The following is a 27680-nucleotide window of genomic DNA, read 5'->3' on the forward strand; positions in this document are numbered from 1 at the left end:
CCTTTGCTCCTGCGGAAGGGAGAATATAGCTTCTAACTGCACTTGCCCTTTTTTTATACTTCTTCCTAGGATTGTTATATTTGTTGATTAAAATCAAACAAAATTTCCTCCCACCTCAACACTTTATCCTACAAAGTAGGGAAAGGAAAGGGATTTACATTAGGAGTGCTGAAAAAAATTCAAACCTCTGTATACATTTGATGTAAGTCATTCATTTACCACCTGCCTAATCACAACAGTTCCTCTGGACAGCAGATGGAATACAAATAAAATTAAATAAGTGAAGGAAAGCATGCGAGGCATGACTTCTAAGAGAACAAACAGAGAGGAAAATCCAACAGACCTTTGGATATTGAACTCTGTCATCATCTATGCTTGGTGGGCATGCTGTGGTTTGGTAGGCATGGCTTGGTGGGCATGGCAGGGGAAGGATACTGCAAAATCTCCATTCCCTCCCCACTCCAGGGGAAGGATATTGCAAAATCTCCATTCCCACCCCACTCTGGGACCAGCCAGAGATGTATTTGCCGGTTCTCCAAACTACTCAAAATTTCCACTACCGGTTCTCTAAAACCTGTCAGAACCTGCTAGATTTCACCCCTGATGCTGGCTAAAGCCTTGGGAACTGAAGTCTAATAAAATTTGCAACACTTGGAAAAAAGCATTCCCTAATAAAGGCATCACTGCTGAAAAACCCTTTTTTTCAACCCTAATAGACTATTTCAGACTGCTAAATATGGATTGGGCCAGTTTGGTGTAGTAGTTAAGGCTAGCAAGCACATGGCCTGCGGGCCGGATGCGTCACACGCTGGCCACGCCCAGTTTAGCAAAGGGGGAAAAAAGTCCCGGTACGTCATGTGACGCCGCCGTGACGACGTGAGTTTGACAGCCCTGAGTTAAGGCAGCAGGCTAAAAACTGGGAGAGTGTGAGTTCTAATTCTGCCTTAGGCATGAAGCCAGCTGGCTGACTTTGCTCCGGTCACTTTCTCTCAGCCCTTGGAAAGAGGCAATGGCAAAGTACTTCTTGTCAAGGAATCTGCAGAGGGTCAACACTGACTCGAAGACACCCTCCCCCCAAAAAAATTATGGGATATTAATGCAAAATAAGGTAGTTTCGCTGTTTCTTCCAAACCTCATGTGCAAGGCAAACTTTTCCTTTTTGTCATGAATGACAACCTCATTGTGGTTACTTCCACTGGCTCGACTCTGACAGGGCAAATTCTGTCGAGTTTCCATTAATGAACAATTCAAATATTCTCTCCTTCCCCAGGGTATAGTTGACTTCTAGAACGGGGCTTTTTCCCATTCATTTTCCCGTAACAATTCTAAAGTTTCCCTTCCCTTTCCTGTCCTCTGAGCCATCTGGCCTTGCAATAGCAGGACTTCCGTTCCAAGGAGTGTTGGGATAGTCTGTTTTTAGAAAGGACCAGCAAAAAAAAAAAGCTATTAAAATATTTGGTTTATTTGTTTTAAAGACACTGATTAGTTTCTATCAATTTCTCCAGAATTCGAATACAACGTTGCAATCACATTAGTATTTTTAAGACCGTTGGAGATAGACTGTTTCCTGTTTCCCTACAACAATCCTGTGAGGTAGGTGGGAACAAGAGAGAGGGACTGTTTCACAGTCATCTAGAGGTGGTCCTCTAGACTTACAACCACAATAGGGATGAGAATTTCCATTGATAAGTGAGGTAGTCATTAAATGAGCTGCAATGATTTTATAACCTTTTTTGTTATGGTTATTGAGCAAATCACTGCAGTTGTTAAGTGAATCAGGTGGTCATTAAGCAAACCTGGCTTCCCCTATTGACTATGCTAGTTGGAAGCCACTTGGGAAAGTCACAAATTTTGATCACATGACCCTGGCAACTGTTGTAAATACATACGGTTCCCAAGGACCCAAATTTTGATCACATGGGGATGCTGTAACGGTCACCAAGTGTGAGGTACCAATCCCTTTTTTCACTAATGTTTTAAACTTCAAATGGTTGATGAAGGAATGGTCGTAAATTGAGGATTACCTGTAGTAATGTTCCATGGTTGCAGAGAGAGAAGAACCTTGGTCTCCTTGGCCCTAAATCAACATCTGAACGATTAGACCACAGGAACCTTCCAACAAATTAAATCCCTTCTCTGTTCAGTTGAAGTTGATGCCAACTCTTGTTAGGCTTCAACATCAGTTAAAGGCCTTTCTGATCATCCAGGCCTTCACAGGTAGTCCTTGACTTATGACTGCTTCCTTAACCAAAGCTACCAAGATAGTACTTTTCTAACTTAACTGGGATAAGCCAACAAATCTAGTCTGTAGGGGGATGTACACATGATTCTAGCACAGGTAGTCCTCAATTTATGAGCAACTGAGCCCAAAATTTATGATGCAAAGCGAGACATTTTAAAGTGTGTTTTGTCCCATTTCACGACTTTCACAACCATAATCGAGCCCAAAATGTATGTTGCTAAGTGAGACAGTCGTTAAGTGAATTTTGCCCCATTTTACGACTTTTCTTGCCACAGCTGTTTAAGTGAATCACTGCAGTTGTTAAGTTAGCAACACGGCTGTTAAGTGAATCTGGCTTCCCCATTGACGTTGCTCATCAGAAGGTCGCAAAAGGGGATCACATGACCCCGGGACACGGTTGTACATGTGAAAAACAGCCGTAAGTCACTTTTTTCAGTACTGTTGTAACTTTGAATGGTCACTAAATGAACTGAGGGATCCTTGATGCTCTCTGAGCTTGCTTGTTTTCTTGGAGACGTTTCATTACCCTAACTAGGTAATAATAATAACACTAATACTAATACTAATACTAATACTACTACTACTACTAATAATAATAATAATAATAATTTTATTTATATACCGCCCTCCTCCCGAAGGACTCAGGGCGGTGTACAGCCAAAATTAAAACATAAATATAGAATATCATAGTTAAAATTAATTAAAATCATACTTGACTAGCACTGATGATGTTACCTAGTTAGGGTAATGAAACGTCTACAAGAAAACAAGGAAGCTCAGAGAGCACCAAGGACCCCTCGTTTCAACCCTGAGCTACAAATATTCTACTTTATTGGTACTAAAACTGTTGTAAGTCAAGGGCTACCTGTATAGATAGGTTGCGATTATACTGTGGTGCAAGCCAGAAGAATGCAATATTTGATTTAATGCAATTGGTAAATTGATACCAGGTCGTATTTAATGAGACCCAAAACTCGGTTAGAGTGACGTTAGAGTATGTGCAGTTGCGGCTGGGGTTTTAGATACCGCTCATCTTCATGTGTGCGAAACAGAGAAAAGGAAGATTCCATTAGAGCAGGGGTGTCAAATTCGATTTCACTGAGGGCCTCATCAGGGTTATGTTTGACCTCGGGAGGGCAGGGTGGGCGTGGCCAGGGTAGGTATGGCCAGCTTGACGTCACTCATGTCAGGGACGCCTGTGGCGGCCTGAGTGCTCTACCAATGAAAGCGGGCTCCCAATCTCTGTTTTTGGCTGGGACGGGCTCCTGCAACCCTCTGCCAGCGAAAACGGAGCTTGAAAGGGCCGCATGCGGCCCTCCCGAGCTCCGTTTTCCCTGGCAGAGGGTTGCAAGAGCTCGTCCCAGCCAAAAACAGAGATTGGGAGCCCGCTTTCGTTGGCAGAGGCACTGCGGGCTGGTCCTTCACTGTTTCCAGGGCAGCCCCACGGGCCAGATCTAAGCACCCCGAAGACCGAATCTGGCCCGCAGGCCTTGAGTTTGACACCCCTGCATTAGAGGGAAGCAGTACGAGTTTAAAAGAGGCTTGTTATCACATTAGAGCAACAATTTGCTGTAAACGAACGACATAATTGTGGCCATAGAAATGCTAAAACAGGACAAGCTACTTATGACTCATTTTCGAAGTTCGAATAACTGTACAGGTAGTCCAGTTCATTTTATGACTGTTCAAAGTTACAACGGCACTGAAAAAAGTGACTTATGACCATTTTTCACACTTATGACCCCTGTAGCGTCCCTCACGGTCATGTGATTTACATTTGGATGCTTGACAACTTGACATTTATGACGGTTGCAGTGTCCCAGAGTCATGCGAACCCCTTTTTTCGACCTTCTGACACACAAAGTCAATGGGGAAGCCAGATTCACTTAACAACCGTATTACTAATTTAACAACTGCAGTGATTCACTTAACAGATGTGGCAAGAAAAGTCATAAAATGGGGCAAAACTCACATAGCAAATGTCTCGCTTAACAACATAAATTTGGGGCTCAATTCTGGTCATAAATTGAGATACTACCTATACTCCCCATACAGTCACATGATCATATATTTTGGGCGCCTAGCAACTGGCATGCATTTACGACTGTTTGCAGCATCCTGAGATCACACGACTGTATTTTTCTGCAGTTTGTGATCGTTTCTAGTATTTACTTCCAGCAATAACACCCATTGGGGAAAACCGACTCATTCAACAACTACAAAATTCGCTTAACATCTGCTGTGTTTGCTTAATGACCGCTGCAAAAAAAGTCATAAAATCAGGCACAGTCCTATGGTAAGCTGCTTAATGATTCCCACAACTTATGAGTATAACTTTGGGCTCAATTACAGTAAAAAGGCAAGGACTACTTGTACTCTGTGATTCTGTTAACCATATGTTTAATTTAAAAGTACACTCTTTTTATCTTTTGCTGCAATACTTTATTAATATGCACATAAATATTTATGTTTAAACATTTTCATTGCCTATTTCTAGCAAGCTGGAACCAATTACCCTATTTTCACTGAAATATCACTTTGAGTAGTGTGAATTTAAATAATACAACCACTTTGTGGGATTCATTAACTAAACTAATCCAAACCTACTTGAAGTTGAATTATATTGCTATGTTAATTTCTATCAGGGTGGATAAAAATCAATGATTTTTTTAAAAAAATCAAAAAAATCAGATTTTTTTGATTTAAATCGGATTTTTTTTATTTAAATTGGATTTTTTTGATTTTTATCGAATTTATTTTAATAAAAAACTTTGGGGGTAAAAATCTATCGTAAGATGGTTTTCTATTTAAGATACATAAATAATTTAGTTTATTCAGCATGGAATGGAGCTTAGTTATGCAGCATGAGGCTGTATATTCTGCAACACTGGGACTATCGGTGAGTCAACAGTGGGTCAAAGGAGTAGCAGAGATGACAGTTGCTCTTTAAAAATTATCGAGTTGATTTAAATCAAGCCTTTTTACTAGTGATTTAAATCATGATTTAAATTGTGATTTAAATCAACTCGATTTAAATCAAATCCACCCTGATTTCTATAGTGTTAAGATAACCTTTATTGTCACTTTCTTCTGTGTACACACCGGCACACATTAAAATGAACTTCTGATGCCTGTTCTCCCAAGAAATACAGACACACCCACACACCCATACCCATCCATCCACACACTGTACATATGCTGTGTATAAACACACATCTACATCATCTACATCTACATGCCTACTTACCAGTGGTGAGTTGCCCCCCGTTCGCACCGATTCTATAGAACCAGTAGTAAAACTGGTGGGTAGTAAAACCGGCAGGAGGCTCCGCCCACTGACCCTGATGTCATCAAAACGCAAAGCGCAAGCAAAGCAAGTGGCTTTGCGGCCCCGTTGCGAACCGGTAGTAAAGGTAAGTAGAACTCACCCCTGCTACTTACCTACTTACCTACCTACCCCCCACCTACCTACCTACCTATTTATCTATCTCAGTCCATTTTTAATACATAGTGGAAAAAGGAGTCTTGAGAGTTAACTAGGTTGACACTATATGGTACAAAGCTATTACAGAATCTAGTTGTTCTGCTTCAGATACCACGAAGCCTCCGCCCGGAAGGTAACAAAGAAAAGGCTACAATCCACAAAGTTACCTTCCATAGTATTGCCTGATATTTTTGTAATTAGTTGATTTTTTTTAAAAAATCAGTGTGGGATTGGCTTTTAGATGGAAGGTAAACTGAATATATAGATGAAGAAATAATTAACATTGTAAGATCCTTTGTGGGTTTTGCTGCAGTGGGTTAAACAAACACAGTTACGCCTATAGGATGTTGAGGATATTTTGCAAAACCTCTCTTTCAGCAAATCCTGACTCAATGTTACATTTCAAAAAGGCAAACCAAATCTTAATTTGGAACACAGCTACACCCTTAGATGCCACTGCTTAGCATAGATGGCTTTCCCTGAGATTTTCAGGGAAAATGGAAAAAGAAGGAAATCCCAAAGATGCTTTTTCAAGAGGTAACTGGGCTTTCTGGTTTTTCTTTGAAGATGTTTTGCTTCTCATTCAAGAAGCTTCTTCAGCTCTGATTGGATGGTGGGGAATGGAAGATGGTTAGGAATGGAAGTTAGAGCTGAAGAAGCTTCTTGGACGAGAAGCAAAACATCTTCAAAGAAAAACCAGAAAGTCCAGCTGCCTCTTTAAAAAGCATCTTTGAGACAACCATGACCTGGATGACTGAAAATCCCCATAGACAAAAAGAAGGAACTTTCACAAATCATAGTTTATCTGAGTAATTGCTTCCTTAAAACAAAGCTTGAACTAAAGCTACTAAAATAGTACTTTTTCCAACTTAACTGGGATAAGCCAATAAATCTAGTCTGTATGGGGAGTAACAAAGATATACAAATGTTGCTGGTATAGGTAATCCTCAATTTACAACCAACTGAGCCCAAAATTTCTGTTGCTAACCGAGACATTTGTTAAATGACTTCTGCCCCATTTTACCACCATTCTTGCCACAATTGTTAAATTAGTAACATGGTTGTTTAGTGAATCTGGCTTCCCCATTGACTTGGCTTGTCAGTAGGTCACAAAAGGTGATCACACAATTCAAAGTTGAGAAACACTGCCTTAGATGTAATGGCAAGAAACAACTTCTCATTAGCAGAGATGAGAAAACATCAGACCATCTGCAATCGTAATGATCCACTTTGCAAATGTAGCCTAATTTATCTTCTCAGAAAAAGTATCACCTAGCCAGCTATCTAGATCCAGCTGCCAGATCATTATGACTTTCCAGAACTTTCAGCTTTTTGTATGGACAAGCACTTAGCACTGCTAAGTGTTAAGGGTGCCAGCTCTTGCTTTTTTTAAAAAACAGAAAATTTGATAGACTGAGTGAATTATTTCCTGTAACATTGGCAGGAACCCAATTCAAAATGATCTGGACATCCTTAAGTGGCAACGGTCTTAGAGCCAGGATTCTTCACCCTTCTAAATGTAATGGGTACCACATGAATGTAAACATTTGCAAGAAAAATAAAGAGAGATTTTCTGTATATGTGGCAGGTTCCCAGCAATATCTGCAGGTCTGATGAATTCAGATGCCTTACTGTACTATTTATTTTTTTCCTAAACCTTTCATGATTCCATTCTCTTGACTCAGTCAGCACCAATATTGCATCATAGAGAGAAAACTGGGTTCCCACTTTTTGGCTTCTATTTGTTTTACAACCTTTTATTTTTCTTCCGTTCAATCATGTCCGATTCTCAGAGACTGCTTGGACAAGTCCCTGCAGTTTCTTTTAACAAGGTTTTTCAGAAGTAGTTTGCCATTGCCTCTTTTCTAGGGTTGAGAGAGAGTGGCTGGCCCAAGTCACCCACCTGGCTTCATGCCCAAGGTGGGACTAAAATTCACGGTGTTCCACTTTCTAGCCTGACGCCTTAACCACTACTCCAAACTGGCTCTCTATGAAGAGGCTACTGCTTGTAAATATTTACTGCTTGTAGAGAATATTACAGAATGATGGCAGAGGTTTGAAGTATTCCCATCAGTTACTGCTCAGCTTCATTCCCCAAGTATAGCAAACAATGGAGACACATAATACCTATAAAAGTCCATTTGCCAGTTAATTGCAATTTGAAGCAAACCTGGCACACATTCACAAGCGTGCCACAACCTTGGTTTCAAAGTGCAGGAGAAGACCACAAGGAAAACAATACAAACAAAGTGCAAAACCAGGGCTTACCCTCCAAAAGAATACTCCCCCTTTACTCGGGTGGTGGGTCCCTAATGTGAATGTTTTATTTTGAGAAGATACAGAGTTGTTGCTTTTTCTAGATGGCTCACTATCTTTGTTATTGCTGTTAATTTTGTGCTCAGTACTGTATACCACCCAGAGTTGCTATGGGATTGGGCAGCCTGACACATTAAAATTAAATTAAATTAGAAGAGGTGTGCTTACCTGTCTGTAGCAAGCCAGCTCCGCTGTCCTTAACCCCAAAATGTTGCTGGATATCTAGCAAAACGCCTGAAGGGGAAAGAAGAACACTGGTTAGACGAATCGTTAATGACAAACATTTATTCAATCAGAGAATAGGTTGCGGGGAGCAATCTTGGATTTGGGATTGGTAGCATTTTTCAAAATAGCACTAGCACTTAGACTTATACAGTATACCACTTCGCAATGCTTTACAGCCCTGTCTAAGTGGATACAGAGTCAGCATATTGTCCCCAACAATCCGGGTCCTCGTTTTACCCACCTCAGAAGGATGGAAAGCTGAGTCAACCTTCAGCCTGGTGAGATTTGAATTGCCAAATTGCAGGCAGCCGGCAGTCAGCAGAAGTAGCCTGCAGTACTGCACTCTAACCACTGCGCCACTGTGTTCAAATGTTCAAATTTTTGAAATGTCCCACGTGTTCAAAGCCTCATGCTAAAACAGGGTGGGCAACTAGGCACTTGGAGGGAAAAGGTGACCAAGAATACTTGGTCACTAAAAAAAAGAATACAGCTCGATTTACGATCACAATTGAGCCCCAAATTTCTGTTGCTAAGCAAGACAGTTCTTAAGTAAATTTTGCCCATTTTATGACCTTTCTTGCCACAGTTGTGAAGGGAATCATTGCAGCTGTTAAGTTCATAACACGGTTGTTAAATGAATCGGGCATCTCCATTGACTTTGGTTGTCAAAAAGTGGCAACAGGTAATCACATGACCCCCGGACCCTGCAATCGTCATAAATACATGCCAATTGCTAAGCCTCTGAATTTTGTTCAAGTGACCATGAGGATGCTGCAACAGTCGTTAAGTGTGAAAAACGGTCATAAGTCCCTTTTTTCAGTGCCATTGTAACTTTGAATGGTCACTAAATAAAGTTGTACGTTGAGGACTGCCAATACTTTCTTTAGGAAGTTCATATATTCACACACAAAGAGTCTAGTACCCTTGTTATTTACTATAAGTGTTATCATAAACTACTGGATGTCGATAGATGCCAAAGACATTTTTAGAAAACAAAAATGTGAAAATTTTGCTAAAAAAAAAAAAAAAGATTAAGATAAGCTGAGGTGGAGAAGCTGGGGTTGGAGTGGAGGGGAAATAGACCTTACCATTTGTCCCAATTGTGCTTGTTTTCTCAAAAGGCAACTGGACTATGTATTGTTGTTGTTTTCCCCTTGTGGAAGAAATGTTTTTTCCTTGAGGAAGAAAATGTTTTGCTTCTCATCCAAGAAGCTTCATCCATTCTGATAGTTTCTTGGATGAGAAGTGAAACATCTTCTACCTCAAGGGGAAAAAAAATTTCCTCAAGGGGGAAAAAAACCATAGTCCAGTTGCCTTTTGAGGGAAAAAAAAAGCACCTTTGAGACAACCATGACCTGGATGATTGAGAATCTCCATAAACCAGGGGTGGGCAACTGTGGCCCTTTTACAACCTGTGCACTTCAACTCCCAGAATTCCTGAGCCAGCTTAGCTGTATCAGGAATTCTGGGAGTTGAAGTCCACAGGTTGTAAAAGGGCCACAGTTGCCCACCCCTGCCACAGACAGATCTTACCACTGACTTTCTGGTAAATGGATTCACCAGATCAGCCATCCTGTGAATACAATGTGCTCTCAAAAAAGGTGTCAGGTTTCCAAGTAACACCCCCAACGAAAGAAGACTCCGAAGCTCGAGATTCCTCAAAGTTCCATTTTATTAGAGATGTCATATTGGCACATCTGGGAAAACCCAAATCTGAAAGTTTCCAGTTTTCCCCACCCAAGTGAAAGTTCAAGTCCCTGCCCAGCACTCTCATGTCCATCACATGGTCCAATCATCCACTGTCCAAACTGGAGATACCTCCCAGTCATCTGACTCCAGGTGCCAGGGCAATGCATCCTTGACTCTCTGAGAAAGGAATGTTATTTGACTACATATCTCCCATACTCCATATAACCCCCTCCATTTTCTCACAGTAGAAAATGTGGCAGGCCTAAAGGCCCAATGTAAAAGATGGCTTCCAGGCCTGACAAAAGGCACCATTCCCAAATCCAAGGTTGATCTCCACAACCTCCAACCCTTCCTTTCTGGATCCCTCAGTCAATTTAGAAATAATAGGGGAGAGAAAAATTATATTTAAATATAATTTTTATTGAGAAATAATTTTATCCAGGATGCATTAAAAAATTAGAAAAAAGAAAAAGAAATGAAAAGATAAAGGGAAAAGTAAGAAACAGGGATAATCAAGGAAAGAAGAGAAAAAAAGAAGGAAATAATTGCTAACACTCAGCATCAAAAAAAAAAATCAATATGGCAGCTGCAACCAAACAATTGAAGTCCTGCCCCTTTTACATGTGTTGCATGATGTGCATAAAAAGAGATGGGATTCAATTGTGCAATTACAGCTGCCATGCTGACTTTTTAGGCCCTCCCCAAGGCCCTCCCTGTCAAGATTTATATATGGCAACTCCTTTTGTTGTTTAATCCTTAAATCAGACTTGAATTAAATGACCTTCACTTAGAGGACCATCCTCTACAAAGCATGCCATCTTCCACATGAAGATTAAGATCCTCCCTTAATTGATTTATTTGGGGATGTTGCAAAGAAAAGATATATCACATGAGATGGTCCAGGCACAAATCCAACAAAACATACACACACACACACAAAGACACACCAATAATGTGCATATCGACAGGGCACTCAGGAAGCCCCATTTCAAAACAAAATAAAATATTTTATATTTTGCTTTCTCAATTAATTTTTGAAAAATACAATAGGATGGAGAGATTTGGAGCAGGATGATTGGATCGCTAATTATGCTGGAATAATTCAGATGCAATTTCAGGCCCCAAGCAAAATCCCCCTTGCTCTCTTGCAAAAATCTGGGCACTTTAAAGCTGAGAATGCATATTTGGAATAAATCAACTTTTTGAAGATTTGGAATTCTGACAGCAGGTTTGAGTTTTATTACCGATTATGACTTTTATATATCACCTGAATTGGACTCTAGACAGTTGTGAGCCATTGCAATGTCTTTTGGTTCAGAATGGACTTGGAGAGGGGAGCTATTTTGTGAGAGTCAACATGACACATCCTGTTAAAATGTATAGGTAGTCCTTCGTTTACGACCATAATCAAGCCCAAAATGTATGTTGCTAAGTGAGACAGTCATTAAGTGAATTTTGCCCCATTTTCCAACTTTTCTTGCCACAGTTGTGAAGTGAATCCCTGCAGATGTTAACTTAGTAACACGGTTGTTAAGTGAATCTGGCTCCCCCATTGACTGCTTGTCAGAAGGTCACAAAAGGGGATCACATGACCCCCGGGACACTGCTACTGTCATGCATACATCTCAAGCATCTGAATTTTGATCATGTGACCACAGGGACGCTGCAACGGTCGTGAAGTGTGAAAAACAATCGTAGGTCACTTTTTTCAGTGCCGTTGTAAGTTTGAACAGTCACTAAACAAACTGTTGTAAGTCAAGGACTACCTGCACTTTTTTCTTTTTTCTTTTTTTTAATTTGATTTATATGCTGCCCTTCTCCGGAGACTCAGGGCGGTTTACAATGTGCTCAGCAATAGCCTTCATCCTTTTGTATATTTATACAAAGTCAGCTTATTGCCCCCACAACTGGGTCCTCAATTTACCTACCTTAGAAAGGATGGAAGGCTGAGTCAACCTTGAGCCTTGGTGAGATTTGAGCCTGCAGTAATTGCAGGCAGCTGGTCTTAATAACCAGCTTAATAACAGGGTGCCTTAGACCACTGTACTACCAAGGCTCTCTTTTAAACAGATCCTGCACAGAGTAGTGGGATTCAATTTCGTTCACTAATGGTTCGCTCGTGGGCGAGTGCATGTGTGTGTGCGTAAAGCTTCTGCGCATGTTCAGAGACATCCAGGTGGGTGGGCGGAGCCTCCTGCTGCCGGCGCTACCGGTTCGCTCAATCCGGGGCAAACCAGTAGCAACCCACCATTGCAACACAGCCCTTCTACATTTTTATGAAGAGCAAGATAGACATACAATATTCCTACAGAATACAGCTGTTGGAACTGTTAGCTTCCGATCTATGAATGAAAGCGGAAAGAGATAAAGAAGGAGGGAAATTCACAAATGGGTCATAGTAGCAGGAAGAAGAATAAAGAGGCCCATTTTTCATTTCCTTCCTCCTGTTCGCCAACATTCAACGAATATCATACCAAATCCTCATATGGCTGAGCAAGGAAAAGTTGGGGGTTCTTCTATTGTGGCTTGTATTTATCTCCATCCCGTACAACTGACAAACATTATACAGGTAGTCCTCCATTTACGACCACAATTGACAATTTCTATTGTTAAGTGAGACAGTTGTCCAGTGAATTTTGCCTCATTTTACAACCTTTCTTGTCACCATTGTTAAGCGAATCACTGCAGTTGATAAGTTAGTAACACGGTTGTTAAGTGAATCTGGCTTCTCCATTGACTTTGCTTGTCAGAAGGTCGCAAAAGGGAATTGCATGACCCTGGGACACTGCAACGGTCACAAATATGAACCAGTGGCCAAATGTCTGAACTTCACTCAATTGATCATGGGGAAGCTGCTAAGGTCGTAAGCAGTGGTGGGATTCAAATTTTTTTACTACTGGTTCTGTGAGCGTGGCTTGGTGGGCATGGCTTGGTGGCGTAGCAGGGGAAGGATACTGTAAAATCTCCATTCCCACCCCACTCCAGGGGAAGGTTATTGCAAAATCCCCATTTCCTCCTGAACATCTGGGACTCGGGAGGCAGAGAATAGATGTGGGCGGGACCAGTCAGAGGTGGTATTTACCGGTTCTCAGAACTACTCAAAATTTCTGCTACCGGTTCTCCAGAACTGGCCAGAAACTGCTGAATACCACTTCTGGTCGTAACTGTGAAAAACAATCCTAAGACACTTTTTTTCAGTGCTGTGGTAACTTTGAACAGTCACTAACGAACTGTTGTACGTCGAGGACTACCTGTAATTCTCGAGTCCTACCGTGTCATTTTGGCAACCCAAAACTTGGCATTCAACTCCAATTGTTAGACATGGAGCAATCGGATGGTTTCCTAAGTCCCCAGGCCTAAATCGACACCTCACTACGGCTGACAGAACGAAAACAGGGACCCTCAATTCCAGTGCGAATAAGCTTGGGAGGAAAGAGTCTGGGGAAATCTGCTTTACTAATTGGAGCGAGCCAATTTCCTATTTCACCCTCACGCCTGTTTGGACCTCCTCTGGGCCCTGCAACTGTTTTCCTATCATTTCAGAAGAATTAAATTGGAAACTGCGGTGGTGACGCAAGACCACTCAAGAAAAGCAACTATTGCACGGGTGACTTTTTGCCCTGAAAGCCTCCTCCGGGGAGTTGCTGTTTTTACTTCCTTTCCTCAATTACATTTCCTAATTTCTTCTCCTCCCTGCACATGCAAAACCACAAATTCCCCAGTGTGTGTATGTGTGTGCGTACTGCTTTAAGGATACACAAGACAGAGATCATCAAAGGGTTTTTTGGTCAACCGTTATCTAGGTTCACATATGACCCTGAGTCCTGGATCCCCCAACATTATGCTCAGCAACCCTCTGCTTCTCTATTTGTTCAGCTTTCTATCCCGTGTTAATTTTTTTTTTTTAAAAAAATATTTTTTTAATGTTTAAAAAGAATGGGAACTGAACCCACCACAAGAGACAAATATAAACAAGAAGGCTCAAGAACATCTGCGAAGAATAGCAAGCTGGTTATCACCTTTGATATAGGAACCCGGTGGCTCAGTGGCTAAGACGTTGAGCTTGTCGATTGAAAGGTCGGCAGTTCAGTGGTTCGAATCCCTAGTGCCGCGTAATGGGGTGAGCTCCCGTTACTTGTCCCAGCTTCTGCCAACCTAGCAGTTCGAAAGCACGTTAAAAATGCAAGTAGAAAAATAGGGACCACCTTTGGTGGGAAGGTAACAGCGTTCCATGCGCCTTTGGCGTTTAGTCATGCTGGCCACATGACCACAGAGACGTCTTCGGACAGCGCTGGCTCTTCGGCTTTGAAACGGAGATGAGCACCGCCCCCTAGAGTCAGGAACGGCTAGCACATATGTGCGAGGGGAACCTTTACCTTTATCACCTTTAAAACCTTTCATAACACAGAGCCAAGTTATCTGTGGAACAGTTTTTCTCTGAGCATATCTGCTGATCACACTAGGTCAGAAAGAGTGGATGTGCTATTGGTCTCCTCCCTTAAATGCTGTCATCTGATGGAGGCAGTGGTGGGATTCAAAAATTTTTACTACCGGTTCTGTGGGCATGGCTTGGAGGGCATGGCAGGGGAAGGATACTGCAAAATCTCCATTCCCACCACACTCCAGGGGAAGGTTATTGCAAAATCCCCATTTCCTCCTGATTAGCTGGGACTCGGGAGGCAGAGAATAGATGGGGGCGGGGCCAGTCAGAGATAGTATTTACTGGTTCTCTGAACTACTCAAAATTTCCGCTACCGGTTCTCCCGAACTGGTCAGAACCTGCTGAATACCACCTCTGGATGGAGATCTCAAAGACATGCCTTGTCTACAACTGTCTCAGCCCTTTGAAACTGTGCCCACCTAAGATTCAAGGGGCTCTTATCCTTTTAGTCTTCTAGAAAGCCATGAAGACCTGGCTCTTCCCCCCCCCACAGATTGTGGGTTGGAGGATAAAGGATTGAGTCAGGATGCTAATAGTCTGATTGGAATGGCATATGATGGGAAGAATGGGTTCCGTTTTTATTTTTGTTTTTAAGAGTTGTTGTGGGCCATCAAGTATTGTTGTACAAGATAGGAGTCCATAGGACTAGCGATAGCGCTTAGATTTATATACCATTTCACAGTGCTTTACAGCCCTCTCTAAGTGGTTTAAAGAGTCAGCATATTGCCCCCCCCCCAACAGTTTGGGTCCTGATTTTACTGACCTCGGGAAGGATGGAAGGCTGAATTAACCTTGAGCTGGTCAGGATCAAACTGCTAGCAGTGAGCAAGGTTAGCCTGCAATACTGCATTCTAACCACTGTGCCACCAGTCCATATAAGGAAATAAACAAACTAACTTCAGCTGTATTCCTATGGGTAAAGGCACTGCAATTAGCCCTGCCATTTTCCAAGAATGTCCATACCATGCTGTTGAAATGTTAAATAGGTCTGCTGGCCTTGCCCTAAGTCATGATGACAGCAAATCCATTCATTTGTAAAAGTAGGAGACACAGGGCTTGGGATGAAATTCTCTGTCTATTTCAGGCATATATAGGACTTGATTTCTGGGCTTGATAATAGCGGTTATATTATATGTATTTGACTTCTTTCATGTCCACCTTCAAGCCTACTTAAGTAGTCATGTTGTGTCTTTGAAGCTTCAGACTGAGCTTCTGGAGATGGGAGTTCAAAGCTCTGCTGTGAATTTTGTCAGAAGATGGAAAAAGGGCAAGGAACTATCTCATTCAGTCTTTCAGATTAATTCCCTTAAATTTAAGTGACTGGGTCATCTGAGTCTCTTCTCTTGACTGCTCAACGTGTAATCCTTCCACATGATTCAATACGATATGGGAAGCCAGCCATTCTGAATGAAACATTAAAACTGGACTCTTTCGTAGGACTTTCGTAGAAGAATACTGCTGTTTAAGGGAACTGAGGTGAAATAATGCTACTGTTCTTTATGTTGAGGCAACTATCATAGTTGATTTGGAATACTGTTGTAGTAGTACTATAGGTAAAGGTAAAGGTTCCCCTTGCACATATGTGCTAGTCGTTCCCGACACTAGGGGGCGGTGCTCATCTTCATTTCAAAGCCAAAGAGCCAGCATTGTCCGAAGATGTTTCCGTGGTCATGTGGCCGGCATGACTAAACACCAAAGGCACACGGAACGCTGTTACCTTCCCACCAAAGATGGTCCCTATTTTTCTACTTGCATTTTTTATGTGCTTTCAAACTGCTAGGTTGGCAGAAGCTGGGATAAGTAACGGGAGCTCACTCCGTTACGCAGCACTAGGGATTCGAACCGCTACACTGCCGACCTTTCGATCGACAAGCTCAGCGTCCTAGCCACTGAGCCACCGCGTCCCTTAGTAGTACTATAGTTGTTATTAATACTGTTAATTATAAAGGAGGATCTTTGTAGCTCAGAATTGAAATGCGGGGTTCTTGGTGTTCTCTGAGCTTGGTTGTTTTGTTGCAGATGTGTCATGACCCAAACCAGGTAACATCATCAGCGTTTGGGTAATGAAATGCCTGCAAGAAAACAACCAAGCTCAGAGACCACCAAGGATCCCTCACTGTTATTTATAGTTGTTTTCATTGGCATAAATTGCTGGGAGTCCTTGGGATACATTGTCTTGGGACACAGGACACAGCAACTGCGTTCTCTGCTAACTCGCTTTAATGCCTGGCATGTTTTCTAAATGCTGCTATACAGTTGAAAGGTGATATTTAGTTTACAGAGTCCGACCTCCTGCTCATTACAGGAGTCCAATTTATCAGGAAAGCATTTTAACAGAATAATAGAGTTGGAAGGGGCCTTGGAGGTCTTCTAGTCCAACCCCCTGCTTAGGCAGGAAACTCTACACCACTTCAGACAAATGGTTATCTAATCTAATTTTGATCAAGGTTACTTTGAAGTTAAAAGAATGGCACATTTATTTATTTATTTATTTATTTATTTATTTATTTATTTATTTATTTATTTATTTATTTATTTATTTATTTTTAAATTTATATACCGCCCTTCTCCCGAAGGACTCAAGGCGGTGAACAGCCAAAGGTAAAAACACAAAATACAAAATTTAAAAGCAATTTAAAATAAATTGAATAATTTGGCCCAACAGTTTAAATACCCCATTAAAATTCAGATTAAAATTAAACAATTTAAAAAAATTTAAAATTAGGCCAGCCTGGCTTAGTGAAATAAGAAAGTCTTTAGAGCCTGGCGAAAAGTTTGTAAGTCCGGGATCGTCCATATCTCCGGGGGGAGCTCGTTCCAGAGGGCAGGTGCTCCCACAGAGAAAGCTCTCCCCCTGGGGGCCGCCAGTCGACATTGTTTGACTGATGGCACCCCGAGGAGCCCCTCTCTGTGGGAGCGTACTGGCCGGTGGGAGGCTCTCGGCGGCAGAAGGAGGTCTCGTAGATATCCAGATCCTAAGCCATGGAGCGCTCTAAAGGTGGTTACCAACACCTTGAATCGCACCCGAAAGACCACCGGAAGCCAGTGCAGCTCGCGCAGGAGAGGTGTTACATGGGAGCGCCATGACGCTCCCATAATCACCCGCGCAGCTGCATTCTGGACCAGTTGGAGCCTCCGGGTGCTCTTCAAGGGGAGCCCCATGTAGAGAGCATTACAGTAGTCCAGGCGGGACTTCATACCCTTAGAGCCAGTTTGATATACCATGTTTCCCCGAAAATAAGACCCTGTCTTATATTTTTTTGAACCCTGAAATAAGGCACTTGGCCTTATTGCCATGTGCTCAAAAGCCCGATTGGGCATATTATCAGGGGATGTCTTATTTTGTGGGAAACAGGGGTAGTTGAGTAAGGCACCACATGGAAGAATGGGAGTTCCAGTTCCACCTTAGGTACAAAGTCAGCCAGATAACCTTGGGCCAGTCCCTCTCTTTCAGCTCTTAGAAGACGGCAAGGGCAAACAACTTTCGGAAATCTTGTAAAACAAACCATAAGGACTAGTCAGGGCTGTTGCCAGGAGTTAAAACTGACTTGAAGGCACAAAAAAAAAAAAAAAAAAAAAGCTCCATATCATTAGCTCAAGTATATGTTGAGGTTAGGTGGTTCAAAGCAATGCAAATATTCCTTCTTTTTAAATGATAGATACAGAAACTGAAGGGATTTAAGGAAGAGCGCATGAGAAACTGACGTAGCCAAAAGGAAGACTGATCTTTCCCTAGATATATAGGTTTGACACAGCAGTTGCAAAACCAAAAAAAAAAAAAAAAGCATTTTAGCAATTCAAAGGATGCATTCACTGGAGTAAAAGCACCTTATGCAACTGAAGATACGCAAAAGAGTTGCTGGTGGCAGACAGAAGTTTTTGCTGATCAGAACATACATCAACATGTCTCAGGAGAATGACAGCAACCAGGAAACACCCTTCCATGAGAAATGGTGCATTCGTCTTTGGCAACTGCTGCACAGATTACTTAAAACATGCATAAGCCGATTAATTGCCATCCTCATACATATATTTATGAGACTATTATACAGACTGAGTTTGCTGAGGATCCATAGGGAAATGCCTGAGTTTGAGCCATGAACCCAAGTGACTAGTCAAGCAGCGGTAATAAACAGCAAATGCCAAACCAGATAGAGAATAGAAGGAAGCTGCTGTATGAAACATGCAGCGAATGATATTCATAGGAGAAACACAAACTCCCTTTTTAAAAAAAGACTCTGTAATCCCTTAATTCAGGGTACAGTTGGCCGTATGCCCTTCCTGACACTATGCGGAGTTCGCAGCAGATATTTCTTCTTTGCACCCTAGGAGAGAAACATCTGCTGCTACCTAGGATTGAACTCTCGACCTTCCAAGTGGATGGTGAGCATCTTCACCACTAGGCCACCCTGCCACTCGGGAGACACACAAACGTGATAGAGAAAATCCATAAATTAAGATAATCTTGTTTCAGTTATAATAGCTTCCCAGATCTGGCTATTCAGTGGGCAAGCATCCCAGTTTTCCTGCAACAGAACGTTTGCATAGACTGGTGAGAATTCAATAGATTTTTGATCAAGGTATCTGGAAAGGCATTCATCCAAATGAAAATACAAGTAGTTTTTGATTTTACGACCATAATTCAGCCCAAAATTTCTGTTGCAAACTGAGACAGTTGTTAAGAGAGTTTTGGCCCATTTCACAACCATTCTTGTCACAGTTATTAAGTGAACCACTTCAGTTGTTAAGTTAGTAACATGGTTGTTAAGTGAATCTGGCTTTGCTTGTCAGAAGGTCACATGACCACGAGACACTGCAACTGTCATAAATATGAATCAGTTGCCAAGCGTTTGTATTTTGATCATGTGACCATGGAGATGCTGCAGCGGTCGTAAGTGTGAAAACGGTCATGAGTTACTTTTTTCAATGCTGTTGTTATCGTTGAACGGTCACTAAACAAACTGTTATGAGGCAAGGACTAGCTGTATGTGTATTTCCTGCACCAGATTTATCAATCTATGATTGAAACTTGAAATCCTTATTTGTAGAAGACTTGAAAGTAAGAAATCTAACTTCTATACTCAGACAAACACCTATAGACTGGATTCTCACAGTATCCCAAATTAAATGTAGTTGGTTGGCTCAGTATGTTATGAAAAACCAGCCAGTTGAGTCTGTGATTCAGTGTCAGGATGAATCCAGCAACTGGGTTATTCAGTAAGTAGGTAAGTAAACCATGAGTACACCTGTTATGTAAACATAGTTGTTCATACAGAGAAATAGCTATTCATGAGGAACTGAATGGGATTAAATGTTTATATGAAATGACCTGCTTTTTTTAAAAAAAGTAACATTTAAATGGGAGCCTAATTTTTTTTTTATTTTAATTTATCTGTTATCATTATCAGCAACATTTAGCAACAAAAATACCATTATGTCATTTTCGGAGATAGAGAACAAGGGACAGAACAATAAATGCAAATAAAATTCCCATAGACAGAAACACACGTAAAAAGGCCAGTTTAATCTCTGGCCATAGATTAAACTTCTGCTCCCTCCTTAACTTTACTATTTCATGTACAAAAAACAACAGGTCTGGCAAGCAAAACTGAATTCAGCACCAGCTCCCACCAGTACCTCTGTGCTAAACAAACCTATCTTTCAGTGTTCATTTTGTCAAAAACACTGCCCAAACCTCCACTTCAATTTTCCAAGGAAAGGCATACCGAGTACAACAGATCCCAAGTACATTAGAAAAGAAGGGACATTTCCAGAATTATTTAAGTTAGCATCTGGTTGATCTCTTCGTTAATGTCAAGCATTTTCTAAATACGCCAATAAATCTGCAATGGCCATAGGGCAATGATGGCGAAACTTTTGGGCTCGGCGTGTCAAAAATTTGGAAAATGCTTGACTCCGCTAGTGTGTCAACTCCCACCCCTCTCAGAACAAAAGAGAAACAATTCTCTACCCCCCACCCCTCAGCCACCCCTGAATAGCAGCACTTGGCAGCAGTACTAAAGCTGGGCCTGAAATCGAGGCCTGGGCCACTCAAAAAAGGCTACCTTACACCAATCTCAAGCCACACAAACTTTGGGGAACAGCACAATTGCCCCGTGGCTTAGCACTCCCTAGGATCTGCCGTGTACCACTAACTTTCATCTAAATGGTACATGACAGCCCTGTGGCCTACTTTGAGTGGCACGAGATCTTAGTTCTTGAAGTGGTTTTGGAAACGCTCTTCCAATGCCTCTGCAGTTTCCAAAAAAACATGTGAAAGCATGCCCCGTTTTCGTGTAATTTCTGGAGGCTCTTGGAGGCTGCAGCAGGGCATACCCCGTTCTCATGTACTCTCTGGAAATCAGGTGAAAATGAGGCATGCTTTCGAGAACAGCTGCTGCCAGTTGTTGGTGAATGCTGGCATGTTACCCAAAATGCCACAGGTTTGCAGTGCATTGCCCATATACTTTTCCTAAGAATTTTTTCCCTCTATCCAAGGATGGGCTTCAGATCCTTTAGCAACGGGTTCGCTGCCCTATTGCTAGGTGGGCGTGGCCATGGTGGGCGTGGCCTAGTCACCGCCTGTACCACGGGGGGGGGGCTTTTTGCCCTCCCCAGGCTCCAGAGGCTTTCCTCGAGCCTCTGGGAGTCTCTGGAGGCCGAAAACAGGCCTGTTTCCAGACTTCTGGAACCTCTGGTAGGCCCGTTTTTTGCCCTCCCAGACTCTCTGGGTGGCCCCTGCATTTACCTGGAATGATGAATGGGCTGCATGGAAACTTCTGGGAGGGGCGGGGCAGGATGGGTGTGGCCCGCCAGGGGTAGCATTTGGTGGTTCACTGAACCCCAGCGATCCTTGGCTAGAGGATCGCCCGAACCCTGCCGAACCCCCAGGAGCCCACCCGTGCCTCTATCTCTGTCTCAGTTTTCTGACAGTAACTCAGTAAATTATATATATATAATAAACCTGGCTAGAAGAAAAACATATATATATATATATATATATATATATATCAGGAGGGGGGAGTGTTACAACTAGAATACTTTTTTTAAAAAATAGGTTCATTACACCTATCTATGTATTTGTGCCTCTATTTTATTTGCTCATTCTTTGAGAAAATTAGCAGAAAGCCATACAGTTGTTTGTTTGTTTGCCACCAAATTCAAGCCATATAATCTTGGGTGGCTCTAGGTCAGGCGTCCTCAAACTTGGCAGCTTTAAGACTTGTGTACTTCAACTCCCAGAATTCTCCAGCCATAGCCATAGCTAGAATTCTGGGAGTTGAAGTCCACAAGTCTTAAAGCTGCCAAATCTGAGGACCTCTACCCTAAGTCAAGGGAGAGAGAATTAGGGTCTTCGTAAAGCCTCTTATTTCCAGGCTGTGTCCTTTGTTTATTCCTGTAAGAAACCCAGGTAAACAGATGCAGCTAGTTAAACAAACAAACAAACATTCATTGGTGTTTTTACACAACAATGTAGTCTTGTACAAGCTTTGATTAGTTTCTGGTTCAAATGCATGGTGTGAACTCAGAAAATTGGTTAAGTGACTTTGGGTGACTTGGGTTACCCATACAAACTTATTGCATGCACCTGCCCCAAAGTGGCCATGAGTTCCAAGGATGATGGAGAATTTGAGCTTCCCGCAAAGTTATTCTCAATGTAAAGCGATTTAGCAGCAGTTGCTATGCTCCCAAGCTACTTATGACACTCTGGAAGACTTTCCTAGAGCTATAATCACTTGGTCTTTGGAAACCGTCCCACTCTCAGTAAGAGAGCAAGAGTTTCGCCAAGCGCCACATTGCCCAGCCCTCTGCAGAGCCATTCCTTTTGCCCAATCAGGTTCTCCCTCTTGTGTTATCATTCCTGTGGGAAGAAGATCTGAGCTATTCCATCTTCCCCCAAAGGGTTCTGGCTCGGCTCCAGCTCATGGAACAAATAATTATAAAGTTCAGAAGGGAAAGATGAAATGCAATTAACTCAGGGAACCAGAGAGAGAGAGAGAACAGCCTTAGAAACAGTGACTCTTGCTGTGGAATAGATGAGCTGAGATGTGTTAAAAAAAAACAAACCAACAGAAGCCAGCACAATTGTTCTGCATCGCAGAGCCCCCCATCCTCAAGAGCCTTTTCGGCACAATCAACTTGTTGTGCTGTTTATATACTGTGTGGATGTGTTCCCCCAAAAGATAAGTCGATTGGAGTTAAGAGGATGCCAGCATTCCATTCATTTTTATTAAAAGACTCTTTAAAAGAAATTGAATGTGACAGAGTACCTGGTGGGCTTCAAAACAGTTACCTGGAGGCAGACTTAAGAAGCTTATGGATGTCACACGCCATGCTTTGCTGGAAAGTGGATGCTACATTTTATATTTCTAGGGGTTTTTTTCCCGATCCGCCATTCTGGCAGGAGATATTGGGAGTTACAATCCAGCACCTTTAGAAGGTGACTTTCCAAAATCCCCAATTAAGGTAATCCTTGATTTACAACCATTTTATTTAGCAACCATTTGAAGTTACAATGGCACCGAAAAAAGTGATTTATGACTATTTTTGAGACTTAACAGCTCTTGCAACATCCCCAGGGTCACATGATCAAAATTCAGATGCTTGGCAACTGGCATGTATTTATGATGGCTGCAGTGTCCCGGAGCCATGCGATCACATTTGGGGAAGCCAAATTCACTTAACAACCATGTTACTTACTTAATGCCTGCAGCGATTCACTTAACAACCGTGGCAAGAAAGGTCACAAAACGGGACAAAACACACTGAACAACTGTCTTGCTTAGCAACAAAATTGTTGGCCTCAACTGTGATCGTAAGTTGAGGACTTACCTGCGTATCTGAACGTTTCAAAGGCTGAATTCTGAGTCCTTGCAAGTTGCAAATTGCATGCTTATCCCTTGAGCTACAGCCCAGCTCAGCTTTTTGGTTCTGTCTGTTCCCATCCCCTGTTCCAACGTTGAGAAACAGCGCAAAGTGGTGGAACCAAATTCCACTGCAAACCGAAACTGGCCACCTAGACTCCGTGAGCAATTTGCTTTTACATCAGACCTCAAGAATGATGCCTTTGGAGGTGAGAAACGTGTGTGGTGATTTCAAAGGCTGGCTGTGCCTCAGCCAGAAGTCTAAGGAATGCCAAGCCTGATTTGTACAGCCTTCTAGCGGCAAAGCTGCACTTGAATTGAGTCTTTCATCTTGCTCATTAAAGCAGACATATCCAGAGCGCAGGTCTGTTCTCATCCGAACGTTGCCTGGGAAGACAGAGAGTTGAGCAAAGGGCAAGGAACTTCACAGGTGACACAGAGGTACAAGGAGAACATCTCCCAAGACTTAAAAGGTCTTCTTTTTTTTTTCCTGCTCTGCTTCCTAGCAAATTAAAGGGAAAAGTGGCTGCTTGTAGCAACTCTTTATTTAATTTCCTAAAAGCCAGTAATTAGCAACCCTGCACTTAAGCAACGTTAATGGCATTTCACCTGACTTTAAACTATTTTCCAGTTTTGGATCAAGTTGCAACCTGAAATATATGAGATACTGTATATATCAGGGATGGCTAACCTTTTCGCTGTCGCGTGCCAAAAGCAGGGGGAGCATGGGGGGGTCATGTGCACGCATGCCCACACCCATAATTCAATGCGCCCCTCTCCCCTGTGGATGTGTGTACGACCCCCCCCCCCGTGTTCCCCCCGCTTTTGGCATGCGATGGCCCGGTGGGCCCGGTAGGCCCGTTTTTCACTCTCCCCAGGCTTCAGAGGCTTTCTTGGAGCCTGGGGAGGGCGAAAACGGCCTTCCCCACCCCTCCCCGGAGGCCCTCTGGAGGCCAGAAATGGCCCATTTCCTGTCTTCAGGTGGGCCCAGAACGCCCGAAAATCAACTGGCCAGCGCACACATGCGCACTGGAGCTGAGCTACGGCAACACTCGCGTGCCCACAGATATGGCTCTGTGTGCCACCTGTGGCATACGTGTCATAGGTTCACCATCACGGGTGTATATATATTTTCCGTGCAGTTGTAACTTTGACAGGTTGCTCAATGATTGCTTGTAAATTGAGGTCTATCTGTAATCCTATAACCTGGTGTATTTTTCTAGAAAACTTAAAAAGGATATTCCAAAACTGACAAGCAATTGACCAAAACATTTGATTGCATGGTTCTCCTTATACCCACTGCAAGAAAGACACTTAAGGCTTGACTATAATCACACTAGATCATTCATTATTAATTTGTTTTATTGCAGATACTAGTTCACATGATATCTCGTGCTTGATGTATTTGTACTGCACTTAGCTATAAAAATGTGGTTCATAAAATTACTGCTGATTTTTTTTGTCTCAACAGGATGGGAGGGTATGAAGAGTATGCTTACCCATACTTGGAGTTCTAATTCATTATTTTTTTTAATAGCTCGCTATTTTAGCCAGATAAGCCAACTGCACATCTGGATCAGAGGACTCGTGTGGTGTTGGAAACAAGCCACTCCGCTCCTAGGATAATATTGGACCCATCTGCTTCTACCAGCCTAATTTAACTTGGGGAGGTCACTAGAAAAACAAGGTTAAGCTCTTGGTTTATTTTGTTAATGTATGTATTGTGCACCCCCAAACAATAGGCTGGCCCATGCCCCACCTTGAGTTACTTTGAGAGAGGGACAGAGCAAGCAGTAGTGTCCGAGTGATGGGGTGGGGCAGTGGTGGGTTTCAAATTTTTTTACTACCAGTTCTGTGGGTGTGACTTGGTACACGCAACTCCTCTAGTCACGTTTTCTAAGCTGTGCACATGCGTGCAAGCTGCACGCGCGAGCAAAGTACATGCGTGGAAGGCATGTGCGCACATTTTTGGTGTGTGGCGAACCAGTGGTAAAATTATGTGAAACCCACCTCTGTGCCACACCCACCTTCTTGCCTGTTTTGACTCCCACCTCTAAAGGCAAGACGCAAAAGTAACAAAACATTGAGAAACCAACCCACAAGCTCAGAGAAAGAACCTTCATTCTCATCCTACACCCGAGCTACAGATATTCACCACTATTGCAAAGACAAAGTGTTTATATTGTTAGGAAAAGAAGGCATTTATTTTCAGAAGAAAAAGTCTGTAAACAACCGTAGAGTCTACATATTGTAGGAGTTCGCAACTGACCTCTTATATAGGTAGTCCTCAACTTACAACAGTTCCTTTAGTGATCATTCAATATTACAACAGCACTGAAAATGACCGGTGTTCCCCACTTATGACTGTTGCAGCATCCCCCATAGTCACGTGATCAAAATTCAGACACTTGGCAATTGACTCATATTTATGACCTTTGCTTTGTCCCAGGATCATGTGATCCCGTTTTGTGACCTTCTGACAAGCAAAATCAATGGGGAAACCAGATTTGCTTAATAACTATGTTACTAGCTTAGCAATTGAAATGATTCACTTAACAACAATGGCAAGAAAAGTCGTAAAATGGGACGAAAATCACCCAAAGAATGTTTCACTTAGCAACATAAATGTTGGGCTCAATAGTGGTCCTAAGTTGAGGACTACCTGTATTAACAACAGCGGTAATTCACTTAGCAAGAAGTGGCAAGAAAGCTCATAAAATGGGGCAAAATCCACTTAATAAATGTCTCACTTAGCAACAGAAATGTTGGGCTCAATTGTGGTCATAAATCACAAATACAGGATTACATACATCTATCTATCTATCTATCTATCTATCTATCTATCTATCTATCTATCTATCTATTTATCTATCTAGCTATCTATTATCTATCTATCATCTATCTCTATAAATGCAGTTGATCTGTGTTACTCCCTGAATTGAATAAGCCGTGGGTGGCGCAGTGGTTAGAGTGCAGTACTGCAGGCTACTTCTGCTGACTGCTGGCTTCCTGCAATTTGGCAGTTCAAATCTCACCAGGCTCAAGGTTGACTCAGCCTTCCATCCTTCCGAGGTGGGTAAAATGAGGACCCAAATTGTTGGGGGCAAAATGCTGACTCTGTAAGCCGCTTAGAGAGGGCTGTAAAGCACTGTAAAGCGGTATATAAGTCTAAGTGCTATTGCTAAGTGCTATTATACAGATTCAAATACAGGACTACCTGTATTTGTTTGTCCCTTCATGAGTAATTTTTCCTATGCATACTTCTGCAAATCTCAAAATACCACCAAGTACACTAATTCCCCCCATCTTGCCTTTCTCAATGCTTCAGGCTATGTTTTGGTATCATTTCTGTCCACCCACAGACCACCTGAGTCAGCCATTAGGAGGTGTGATTAGATAAAGGGAGCGGTTCTTGCAGCTTGAAAGAAGACCAGATGGAGATAGTGGAACAACAAGGGAGTCCCTCACAATCAGAAGCCCTCAGGCGCAGCTGCCAGAGGCTGGACTGCACTCTTTATAGCCATGTGGGAATGCAGAAGGAGTTATTCCAAGCAGGAACTTCTGATTTATTTATAAGGCAGTGTATGAATTAACACACCGAGCAATAGGCACCAGAATAGGCACTCAGTTTATACATTTCCAGAGGAAAAAGAAAAAGGAAGGTATGCATTTTATTTGGTTCCTGAACTCAGCAATTCACTGAGTGCTTAAAATAACCCCATGGGCAGTGTTCACAAAACACACAAACCCTCAAATTCCTAACCAAAGTTAGCATTAACCTTGCTGGCATGTTATGTATACTGTAGATGTACTTGCTAAGTCTTTACTTGATCCAGTTCTGGGAATTTTATGGATTTAGCCAGAAAGTTGTTCCAAATTATATCACTGGATATGAACTGCAGGCCTGCTATTAAATTTTTTTTTTTTGTAAAATCTCCTCATAATATCCAGGATACCTGCTCCTAACACTCAGAAACGTGTGATATTTGAATGATTTCCATCAGAAAAAAAATGGCACTTCAGAAAAGCAGCTCATAAATGCTAATAGATAAGGATTTTAAAAGTGCTATGGGGGGGGGGGGAACCCTTCCATTCATTCATCAACAAAAATACTTAACACCAATGAGTAAGAGATTATTCTCTTGAGATTACCACTGCAGTAGTTAAATTTTCTCCCTGTTCTGTGCTACAATGCCAGTGAAAATCAGTCATCCCCAAATACATTAAAAACAAAAACAAAACTTGTTTGATGGGTAACCGTGCAATTAAAATTAACATCTCAATTGACCTCAAGGCTCAACCTCTCCTTAGCAGAAAAGGTTCCACAATCTGCAGCTGGATGAATTTTAAAACAAGTTGGCCAACTTCACACACTTCTGCAACTAATAAACACACCACTACAGGACAGTATGTCCTCGA

General features: G+C 42.2%; 1 protein-coding gene across 2 annotated transcripts in view; it reads right to left on the reverse strand.

Moving 5' to 3' along the window:
• Window positions 1–27680, reverse strand: part of LOC139308500 (sphingosine-1-phosphate transporter SPNS2-like) — a 154777-nt gene that overhangs the window by 95586 nt on the left and 31511 nt on the right. For both annotated transcript variants that reach the window (XR_011599724.1, XM_070932070.1), the window contains exon 2: window positions 8211–8276. Coding sequence is in view for 1 of the 2 variants with exons in the window: in XM_070932070.1 (XP_070788171.1) it covers window positions 8211–8276 (66 nt within the window). In the remaining variant the exon portion in view is untranslated. The remainder of the gene's footprint in view (window positions 1–8210; window positions 8277–27680) is intronic.

The sequence above is a fragment of the Pituophis catenifer genome, unplaced genomic scaffold, assembly GCF_029215685.1.
Source record: "Pituophis catenifer annectens isolate HBS135680 unplaced genomic scaffold, rPitCat1.0.hap2 SCAF_1, whole genome shotgun sequence".
Taxonomy (NCBI): domain Eukaryota; kingdom Metazoa; phylum Chordata; class Lepidosauria; order Squamata; family Colubridae; genus Pituophis; species Pituophis catenifer.